Source organism: Moschus berezovskii, chromosome 8, assembly GCF_049115385.1.
Source record: "Moschus berezovskii isolate FMDL1 chromosome 8, NW_MosBer_1.0, whole genome shotgun sequence".
Taxonomy (NCBI): Eukaryota; Metazoa; Chordata; class Mammalia; order Artiodactyla; family Moschidae; genus Moschus; species Moschus berezovskii.
Genome location: NC_142467.1, coordinates 100,482,765 through 100,494,178, shown reverse-complemented (window position 1 = coordinate 100,494,178; position 11,414 = coordinate 100,482,765). Strand labels below are relative to the sequence as shown.

Genomic DNA, 11,414 nt, shown 5'->3' with positions numbered 1-11,414 from the left:
CAGGCCTGCTTAAGATCAAAATCGACCAAGTGCAGGGGCTTCCCTGATGGCTCAGTGGTAAAGAGTCCACCTACCGATGCAGGAGACACAGGTTCCGTCTCTGGTCCAGGAAGACCCCACATGCCCGCAGAGCAACTAGGCCCCACACGCACCACAACTGTTGAGCTTGTCCTCTAGAGTCTAGGGAACCACAACTGCCAAGCATATATGCCACAGCTACTGAAGCCAGCACACTCTAGAGCCCGTGCTCCTCGACAGGAGAAGCCACTACAATGAGAAGCCTACACCCCACAACAAAGAACAGCCCCACTCGCTGCAACTAGAGAAAAGTCCACACAGCAATGAAGACCCAGCACAGCCAGAATTAAATATAGACAATTATATAATTTTTTATCTTTTTATTTTCAAAGCAGCAGTGAAGAGAAAGGCAGAGGGGGATAGAGAGGAGAAGGAAGCACTCAGTTGTGTCTGACTCTTTGTGATCCCTGTGGACTCTAGCCCACCAGGCTCCTCTGTCCATGGAATTTTCCAGGCAAGAATACTGGAGTGGGTTGCTATTTCCTATTCCATAAAATTATATTTTTAAAAAATGGACCAGGTGCAGAACAAGGACCAGGCCCGGGATCTGGTCTTCCTGCTTCCCAGGACAGGCCCATCCCTGCCCGCCCAGGAAAACCCCTTCCCACATGTCTGTGTGTAGAATGCTGTGCCTCACGCAATTTCTTTGCCTCTGATGGGAGTAACTGAGACCGTGTCTGAATCTGATCACTAGCTTGCGTTTCCCCAAGGGGCTTGGGTGTATCTGGGCCCTTCCGGCCTCTAATATCCATGATTTGAACCCTCCTCCCCACGCAGTAGGGAGTAAATCATCACCCTGAAATGTCTGGGATTCTGCATAGCTCTTATTCTTTTGGACATCCCCCCTCTAGCTGGAGCCAGTGGCCTCCCTCCTTCTATCCTGTCCTTTCACCAATGCTCCCTGCCCTGGCGTCTTGTGAGCACTGGAGTTCTCTGACGCACAGGGGATGTAGAGGATGATGACAGCATGCACACTAGGAAGCCCAAATCTACACTTAGGCCTTGTCACCCTGGGAAGTCTGCCATCTGTACCGGCTACATGCTCCCAGAGGCCTGGTCTCCCAACCAGACACCCCCAACTCCCACCCTGGACCTTCACCCTTTTGCCTCACCTTCCAGAGCCAAACATGCCTGTGAGTGCCTTATCCTAAATCAAGGAGATGTCTCCTCAAGAGAGATTGCTTTCCTCTCCAGGAAACTGCTCCAGGAAACCACTCTAATGTCAACCATTTTGTTTGAATAAAGTGAAATTCACATAACATAAAATGAATATTTTTTTTGCAGCTGTGCCACATAGCTTGCAGAATCTTTGTTCCCTGACCAGGCATTGAACCAGGGCCACAGCAGTGAAAGTGCCAAGTCATAACCACTGGAGCCAGGGAGTTCTCTAAAATGAACCATTTATTTATTTATTTATTTTTTGAACAGAGGAAAATTTATGCGTCGAACCTGGACTGGTCACTTATGATAATATACATGCTACAATTCCATTCTCTCCAATCATTCCACCTTCACCCTCTCCCACAGAGTCCCAAAGACTGTTCTAAATGCCTATGTCTCTTTTGCAGTCTCTTATACAGGGTTCAGGTTACCATTTTTCTAAATTCCATATATATGCGTTAATATACGGTATTGATGTTCTTCTTTCTGGCTTACTTCACTCTGTATAATTGGCTCCAATTTCATCCACCTCATTAAAACTGATTCAAATGCATTCTTTTTGATGGCTGAGAAATACTCCATTGTGTATATGTACCAAAGCTTTCTTATCCATTCATCTGCAGATGGACATCTAGGTTGCTTCCATGTCCTGGCTATTATAAACAGTGCTGCAATGAACATTGGAGTACATGTGTCTCTTTCAATTCTGGTTTCCTCGGTGTGTATGCCCAGGAGTGCGATCGCTGGATCATATGGCAGTTCTATTTCCAGTTTTCTGAGGAATCTCCACACTGTTCTCCATAGTGGCTGTACTAGTTTGCATTCCCACCAACAGTGTAAGAGGGTTCCCTTCTCTCCACACCCTCTCCAGCACTTATTGCATGTAGACTTTTGGATAGCAGCCATTCTGACTGGTGTGAAATGGTATCTCATTGTGGTTTTGATTTGCATTTCTCTGATGATGAGGGATGTTGAGCATTTTTTCATGTGTTTATTAGCCATCTTTATGTCTTCTTTGGAGAAATGTCTGTTTAGTTCTTTGGCCCATTTTTTGATTGGGTCACTTAGTTTTCTGGAATTAAGCTGCAGGAGCTGCTTGTATAATTTGGAGATTAATCCTTTATCAGTTGCTTCATTTGCTATTATTGTCTCCCATTCTGAAGGTTGTCTTCTCACCTTGCTTAGAGTTTCCTTTGCTGTGCAGAAGCTTTTGATTTTAATTAGGTCCCATTTGTTTATTTTTGCTTTTATTTCCAATATTCTGGGAGGTGGGTCTTGGAGGATCTTGCTGTGATTTATGTCGGAGAGTGTTTTGCCTACGTTCTCCTCTAGGAGTTTTATAGTTTCTGGTCTTACATTTAGATCTTTAATCCATTTTGAGTTTATTTTGGTGTATGGTGTTAGGAAGTGTTCTAGTTTCATTCTTTTACAAGTGGCTAAAATGAACCATTTAAAGTGTACAATTCAGACTTCCCTGGTGGTTCAGTGGTTAAGAATCCACCTGTCAATGTAGGGGACAAGGGTTCAATTCCTGGTCCGGGAAGATCCCACATGCCATAGAGCAATTAAGCCCGTGTACCACAACTACTGAGCCTGCATGCTTTACAGGCTGTGCTCTGCAACAGAAGCCACTGCAATAAGAAGCCCATGCACCAAAAGTAGAGAGTAGCCCCCACTTGCTGAAACTAGCAAAAGCCTGCTCCCTGAGCAGCAATGGAGAGTGCACAATTAAGTGGCTTTTAGTATGTTCACTGTGTTGTGTAACCACCACCTTTACATAGTTCCAGAACCCTTCCATCACCCCCAAAAGGAGACCTGGTACCCATTAAGCAGTCACTCCCCACTTCCTCCTCCCCCCAGCCCTTGGCAACCAATAATCTGTCTCCATGGATATGCTCACTCTGGATATGTCATATAAGTGGAATCATATAACGTGACCTCTCTTAACTGACTTCTTTAACATAGCATGCTTTTGAGGATCATCCATCTTGTAACATGTATGAGCACTTTATTACTTTTCTGGCTGAATAATCTTCCATTGCACAGATGGGCCACATTTTATCCATCTACTCATTAATGGACATTTGGGTTGTTTCCACATTTTGGTGGTTGTAACTAATGCTCTGTGAACACTACTGTATAATTATTTGTTCCATGAGTGCATGAGTATGTGGGAAGTTGCTTCAGTTGTGTCTGACTCTGTGTGACCCTGTGAACTATAACCTTCTAGGCTCCACTGTCCATGGGATTCTCCAGAATACTGGAGTGGGTTGCCATGGAGTCCTCTAGGGGATCTTCCCAACCCAGGGATCGAACCCACATCTCCTATGTCTCCTACATTGGCAGGTGAGTTCTTTGCCACTAGTGCCACCTGGGAAGCCCACTTGTTGCAGTACCTGTTCTCAATTCTTTTAGGTATATACCTTGGAGTTAAATTTCAGCCTCATATGTTAACTCTCCTGGAGGAGGGCATGGCAACCTACTCAAGTATTCTTGCCTGGAGAATCCCACAAACAGAGGAGCCTGGCACGCTGCAGTCCACTGGGGTCACACAGAGTCGGACACGACTGAGTGACTGAGCAGCAGCATAGTAACATGTTGAACCTTTTCAAGACTCATAAAACTGTTTTCTACAGTAGCTGCATCATTTTGCATTTCCACCAGCAGTGTACAATGGTTCCAATTTTCCTGCATCCCTATCAACACTTATTTTTCTTTAAAAAAAAAAAAAGTAGCCATAGGGACTTCTCTACTGCTCCTGTGACGAAGACTCTGCACTCCCAAGGCAGAGGGCTGGAGTCGGATATCTGGTCGGGGAACTAGATCCCACATGCCATAACTAAAGATCCTGCATGCCGCAACTGAAGACCTGGTGTGGCCAAATAAATAAATAAATACAAATAAATATTAAATAACCATCCTAGTGGGTTTGTCCAGCTGGCTTTTACATTATTGTTTTGTCTGCCCACCACTCTTGGGATTTTAAAGTCTTTTTATTTATTTATTTGGCTGGTCCAGTCTTAGTTGCTACACACAGAATCTTCATTGCATCATGTGGGATTTTGTGTTGCAGTGTATGGACTGCTGTGGTTTAATACTTTTATTTATTTAGTCTGGACTGTGCCTTTGTTGCTGTGCGGACTTTTTTCTAGATGCAGGGAGCAGGGGCTACTCTCTGGTTGCAGCGCGCGGGCTTCTCGTTGTGGTGGCATCTCCTGTGGTGGAGCACAGGCTCTAGGGTGCTCAGGCTTCAGCAGTTGTGGCTCTTGGGCTCTAGAGCACAAGCTCAATAGTTGTGGCACATGGGTTTAGTTGCTCCACAGCATGTGGGGTCTCCCCTGTGTCTCCTGCTTTGGCAGGTGGATTCTTTTCCACTGAGCCACCAGGGAAACACTTGTAGATGTGCTTTACACTTTCGCATCTGAGGTTTCATCTGTGTTTGATGGGGTTGTGTGGCAGCATCTTCTCTATTTATGTGACAGTATATCTGGGGATCTCCGTGGATCTGTTTGGTTGCGGCAAAACCGAGGGTGTGGTTGTGTGTGATTTGAGTGACTGTGTGTCACTGTCAGTACCTGATCATGAGTTCTATGTCTGAGGCAGTGTATGGCTATAACATCGTGTAACGATGTAGTAGATGGGTGTTTTTGCACCTGGGAATTGTATGTTTGTGCATGGTCTCTGTGATGCCCAGACATACAATTATCTGAGCAGGGACTTATATGGGCTGTGTGACTTAGGGACCAGGAATTTGTGTCATTATACAATTGCATAATGTGTGTGTGCGACTATGAACTGTATGTCTTTGTCATCACCTGGAATCCCTGGGTACCATGGCGGAGGTCTCTGGTGCACAACCTAGATCTCTCCCCACTGTGGGGTAGAAAGTGAAAGTTGCTCAGTCAAGTCCGACTCTTTGCAACCCCGTGGACTATACAGTCCATGGAATTTTCCAGGCCAGAATACTGGAGTGGGTATCCTTTCCCTTCTCCAGGGGATCTTCCCAACCCAGGGATCAAACCCAGGTCTCCCATATTGCAGGCAGATTTTTCACCAGCTGAGCCACAAAGGAAGCAGCAATTGGGTCACCTTCTGATCAAGTACTTCCTATGGCCTGATGCAACAGTCCCATCCCACACAGGCGAGTGGCCTCCTCGTCCCAAGGCCCCCCCATCTAGAGCAGTTGTAGTTGCACCAGCCTCAGCCTCCCCATACCCCCTGCATGTTGCCTGGGGTGGGGGGTGGGGCTCTCCATGGTAGACAGTGACCACTGATTGGCAGGGGCCTCTCCTGCCACTGGGCTCAGACCCGGGCAGCTCACACCCAGGAAATTGAAAACCAAGTTAATCCCCAGCCCCCAGCCCTCCCACTCACTGGGGACAGAGCCTTGACTGTTCTGGGCCCCCACCTGATAGCAGCCTCCAACGTCTGGGGAGTCTGATAATGCTTGGCTTGGTAGGGAGTTCATGCCAAGTCCCGCCATCAGCATGGTAGCTGCTGTTTATGGGGAAGGGGAGAGCTGCAAGGCCCTGGTCAGGGGCAAGGGGGCCTTGAAGCTCCTTCCCAGAATCCCCATTGTGCCCATCACCTCTTCTCCAGGAAGGTAGTTGAGAACAGGCCCCCACATTTCTCCTTCTTTGGGAACACACTGCCTCACTCTGCCCAACCCCTGAACCCCCATCTCCTGAACCCCCACCCCCTGAACCCTTAAGACCCTGAACATCTGATTGTTTTCAGATACAGGGTCAGACTTCAAGAATCAGCCCCGAACAGGCCTGGTTGAAGTCTGTTCCCCAGAAACGGTGACCCCCACCTTCTCCTGGCCCTTATCAGAGGCCACAGCCAATCAGCTGAGGGGAGAGAGGAGCCCTCCAAGGGGCCATCAGAGCCTCAGAGCCCACGAGGCTGCCAAGAGAGAGGAGGCCTGAGCCCCAGGGTGGGCACCAGCCAGCCATGGCTGCAGCGGAGACCGCCTTGCCCTCCATCAGCACGCTGACTGCTCTGGGCCCCTTCTCGGACACACAAGAAGACATCCTCAAGGTGGGGTCAGGTGGGGGTCTAGGTGGGCTGGCAAGGGTTCTGGGCCCTGGCCACAGAATTGGGGGAGCGTGTCTGCATGTTGCCCTGGAATTCACATCTTGCCCTGCTCAGGACTGGGAGTCCTCAGTGCCAGCCAGGGGTCTGAACTTGGTCTAAGGTCCTATTTCTGTCACGGAAGACTGAGGCTGGGAACAGAACAACACAGGGATCTAGGCTCAGTGAGACACCCCCAGATATAAGAGAGAAATGACAGCTATGGTGAGGGGACACCCAGGAATTACTCTTGTTAGGGGATGTGGAAAGGGAGGAAGGTTCTTGGGGGGGAAACTGAGGCAAGGCTGAGCCTCCCCTAGCCTTCCATTCTTCTGCCAACCCTTCCCCCATGCCTGAGCATGGCAGGAGACTCTAGATAATATAAGCCTTATCTCTTGTCTCCAGCCTGACCCGATAGACCGTCTCTGGAGCTGGGGGAGTGAGGGGGGAGACGGACAACTGTGAGGGAGTGGGACAGACTGACATGACAGACAAGCAAACAAGACCCCTTTACTGAGCCTCTGGCCAGCCTGCCCCCATCAGGGCATCCGGCCCCCACTGTCTATGGGTAGGATACCTTGGTGTCGGCTGAAGCTCCATGTTACTGGCCCTTTCCCCCAGTGGTGGCGCTCTGAAGACGTGCAGGACTTGGGCCCGGGCCCCCCCGACCATACTGGGCCACCCCTCCACGTGAGGCCTGAGCTGGAGAACGCGCCTGGGGAGGACGAAGATGATGACAGGGACACAGCTACCCCCTGGGACCTGGATCTCCTCCTCACCAACTTCCCGTGCCCAGAGCCCGGCGGCGCGCCCCAGACCTGCCCGCCTCAGACTTGTGCTCTGGCGCCCGGCGAGGGCTCCGGAGCGCAATTCCCACCGCCGCCCGAGACTCTGGGCGCGTATGCGGGCGGTCCGGGGCTGGTGTCTGGGCTCTTGGGCCCTGAGGAGCACCTGGGCTGGGCGCGCCCGGTCCCACGAACCCCGGCTCCCGATACCTTCGTGGGCCCATCCCTGATCCCGACCCCCGAGCCCAAAGCGCTGCCGTTGCAGCCGTTGTACCCGGGACCGGGCGCGGGTTCCTCCAGCAGCTACTTCCCGAGGACCGGGCTTTCAGTGCCTGCAGCGCCGGGCGCCCCCTACGGGCTGCTGTCCGGATACCCTGCGCTATACCCGATCCCGCAGTACCAAGGGCATTTCCAGCTCTTCCGCGGGCTCCAGGCGCCAGCACCCGGCCCCGCCTCGCCCCACTCCTTCCTGAGTTGTCTAGGGCCCGGGACGACGGGTGCAGGACTCGGGGGGACTACAGGAGACCCAGGAGGGACGGCTGAGGCCGCGCCATCCAAGCGCAGCCGGCGATCGTGGGCACGCAAGAGGCAGGCTGCGCACACGTGCACGCACCCGGGGTGCGGCAAGAGCTACACCAAGAGCTCGCACCTGAAGGCGCATCTCCGCACGCACACAGGTGAGCGGGCGAGCCCCGGTGCAGGGGCGGGGCTGGGCGGGGCCTTGGGAGCCGGGGGCGGTCGAGGAGCTGGGAACTGGAGCAAGGGGCGGGACTAAAGCAAAGTCTCAGATGCTGGGGTGCTTGGAACATCAAGAGCCGGCCGAAGAGCAGAGGGGAAGGCGGGTGGCGACAGAGAACCCGGGAAACATTTCAGGGAACCAGCGGCTAAGACCTGAACCAAGGAAGGGCCGAAAAGCAGAGAGCCCGGCAAGCTGTGTGGGGGCGGGGCTAGAGGAGGAACCCCGGGAGAGAAAGAGGGAATACCAAGGGCGGGGCCAAAGACGCAGGGTTCAGGTTTGGGGCAAGTGGGAGTAAGGGGTTCAGGGGCCGCCGTGCTCAGACGTGTCCGACTCTACCACCCCATGGACTGTACTCTAGGGGGGTTCTCCCGGATCCAGCGATCGAACTCGCCTTTCCTGCGACTCCTGCATCGGCAGGCGGATTCTTTACGACTGCGCCACCCGGGGCTCGGTTGGTAAAGAATCAGCCTGCAATGCAGGAGACCCGGGTTCGATCCCTCGCTCGGGAAAATCCCCTGGAGAAGGAAATGGCAACCCACTCCAGTACACCTGCCTGGAGAATTCCATGGACAGAGGAGCTGGGCAAGCTACAGTCTGCTGCTGCTGCTGCTGCTAAGTCACTTCAGTCGTGTCCGACTCCGTGTGACCCCATAGACGGAAGCCCATCAGGCTCCCCCGTCCCTGGGATTCTCCAGGCAAGAACACTGGAGTGGGTTGCCATTTCCTTCTCCAATGTGTGAACGTGAAAAGTGAAAGTGAAGTCGCTCAGTCGTGTCCGACCCTTAGCGACCCCACGGACTGCAGCCTACCAGGCTCCTCCATCCATGGGATTTTCTAGGCAAGAGTACTGGAGTGGCTTGCCACAGTCTAGGGGACCGCAAAAATACAAAGTGTGCGACTAACTCACTTTTCACCTGGGAAGCCACTCAGGGGCCATAGCCAGGAATATAAAGAGGGAGTGTCTTAGCCAGACTGTAGGGGGCGTGCTGGAGCTCAGGAGGGTTAGTTTGAGGGGCCCAGAAGCAGAGGCAGTTCCTGGAGTTTGAAGATAAATAGCTGGGAAACAGAGGAGGGTGGGCACAGGAGGAAAAGCCGGGAACCCAAGGAGCCAAAAAAAGGGCGGGGACATGGAATAGAGGGCCAGAGGGAGGAGGAAGGAGGCCTGTGCCTAGGGGGATGGGGCCACGAGTAGACCTGTCCAGGAACGTAGGGAGGAGGGGCCGAGTCTAGCAGAGGGAAAAAGTTAATCACCCAGGACAGGGCGTGGAAACCAATTGGATTTCGGGGCTCAAGGATCCAGGCCAGCAACAGGATTGAACAGCAGCTGGGGGGTCCCCTGGTACAGTAAGAGGCTGAAACACAGGGGGCAGTGCCAAAGGACAAAAACTGGAAGGGCATTAGTACGCCGGGGCAGGATGTGAGGACACAGGAAGCAGGGCCAGCAGCATAGACAGCGTGACTTGTGCCCCGGAAATGAAAAGGATGTCGGTTCTGGGTGTAGATTCGGGCCTTCCCCGAGCGTGAAAGCCTCCTTAAATTTCACGATCTGGGCGCCTCACCGGCCTCACCTTAGGCGCTTGTGGTAAAGAACCCACCTGCCAATGCAGGAGACGTAAGAGACTCGGATTCAATCCCTGGGTGGGGAATATTCCCTGGAGGAGGGCATGGCAACCCACTCCAGTATTCTTGCCTGGAGTATCACATGGACAGAGGAACCTGGCAGGCTACAGTTCATGGGGTCTCAAAGAGTCGGACACAACTGAAACGACTTAGCATGCACGCAGTCCCGGCCTAGGCTAGGAGGGAAGACCCTGGGACCAAGTATGGTGGACAGTGGCGTTCAAGGCTTCCTCATCTCCGCAGGGGAGAAGCCATACGCCTGCACGTGGGATGGCTGTGGCTGGCGGTTCGCGCGCTCAGACGAGCTGACCCGTCACTACCGAAAACACACAGGACAGCGCCCCTTCCGCTGCCAGCTCTGTTCGCGTGCATTTTCACGCTCCGATCATCTGGCCTTGCACATGAAGCGTCATCTTTGAGCTCCGCCTCTGGCACTTGGACCTTCCTGGGGACTGGGGTTGGAACAGGAGCAGATCCACGCAGGGTGGTTTCCCTCGGCTGAATCCTCATCTGGACTCTAGGCCCCACATATCCAGCAAAAGGTCAGGACTGGCCAATAGACGCACCTGGGAGAGCCTCCAACATAAGTTCCCACAGGTCCTCGGCCACAGACAGCCGCGATCATGTAGACCCAGCAAGACAGACCTCCAAATAAACGGACTCAGATGGATACTCTGATACTTCTGACAAAGAGACAGACTCTCAGAGAGCTGGACCATCGAACCAGCTCACAGGTGACCCTAGACAGTGAGTGGGTGAGGCATCCCAGAGCTCTGCTTCTAGAAGAAGGCTTCACACTGTGACACCTGAAACTCCACATAGAGGCTGGCATTGCTGTGAATGGTTATGGGTCTTGTAAAAATGCCCCTCCCAGATAAAACTTGTGTTGGCCTGAATTTGTGGATTTTGGCTGTGGTAGTTGGGAAGAAGCCGTAACCCCAGAGCTGATATTGGGGGACCATACACACGACTTAGCGATTGAACAACACACATTTACATACTCATCTCCTAAAACTGGGCAACCTTCCTTGGGCACTGACTGCCTTGCAGCCCCTCCTTCCCCCACCCCAAGGTCAGGCTACATTGTCCTTGCTTCCTGCCTTGAAGCCCAGGGACATTCACAGGGACCTTCTTTTCTACTTAAGAATCTTCTTCCTCCACTAAGAATCCTAAGGGAATTCCCTGGTGGTCCAGTGGTTAGGACTCTGCGCTTCCACTGCAGGGGGCACGGGTTCGATCTCTGGGGAACTAAGATCCCATATACCCTGTGAAGTGGCCAAAATAATTTTTTTTTTTTTAAAAAAAGGAATCTTCAGCTCAGTCCCAGAGCCCCAGCATCCTTCACCCTACCATGATCCAAAGTGACCCCCTGGCTAGCCTGTGTACAGTGGCGGAGTGGGGGTGGGGGGACATGCAGAATGAAAATGGGGAGGACCAACAGCACAAGCTCCCTTTAAAGGAGCAAAAGTCACACGAGTTGGACCTCAGGCTGTAAGGCAGGAAATGATAAAGTCCAAAACTGCGTCTGACGGATAAACCGGGGAAAGAGCACCGTTAAGTCTAAGAGTGTTCATTGGGATTAGCCGGGAATGGGGCTTCCCTGGTGGCTCAGGCGGTAAAGAATTCGCCTGCAATGCGGGAAACCTGGGTTCAATCCTTGGGTTCGATCCCTGGAGGAGGACAACCCACTCCAGTATTCTTGCCTGGAGAATCCCCATGGACAGACGAGCCTGGCAGACTACAGTCCACGGGGTCTCGAAGAGTCGGACACGACTGAACCGCTAAGCAAACACAATCTGAGTTGAAAGAGACGGAGGCAGGGCCTAGCAGAAGGACGTGAGCTGTGGTTGGCCAGGAGCAGAATCGCAGGCGGACGCTGGAAACCGCTTAGCCTTGAGAGGGCGTGTCTGGGCCGAGCCAGAGGGTGGAGCCTATCAGGGACTAGTCGGCCGGAAGCA

General features: G+C 52.6%; 1 protein-coding gene across 1 annotated transcript; it reads left to right on the top strand.

Moving 5' to 3' along the window:
* Positions 1-6,163: 6,163 nt before the first annotated feature.
* On the top strand, positions 6,164-11,304 carry KLF1 (KLF transcription factor 1). The gene is made up of 3 exons (XM_055431540.2): positions 6,164-6,279; positions 6,934-7,774; positions 9,700-11,304. The coding sequence occupies exons 1-3, from the start codon at positions 6,193-6,195 to the stop codon at positions 9,873-9,875; spliced, it is 1,104 nt and encodes a 367-aa protein (XP_055287515.1). The 5' UTR covers positions 6,164-6,192; the 3' UTR covers positions 9,876-11,304.
* The last annotated feature ends 110 nt before the right edge of the window (positions 11,305-11,414 follow it).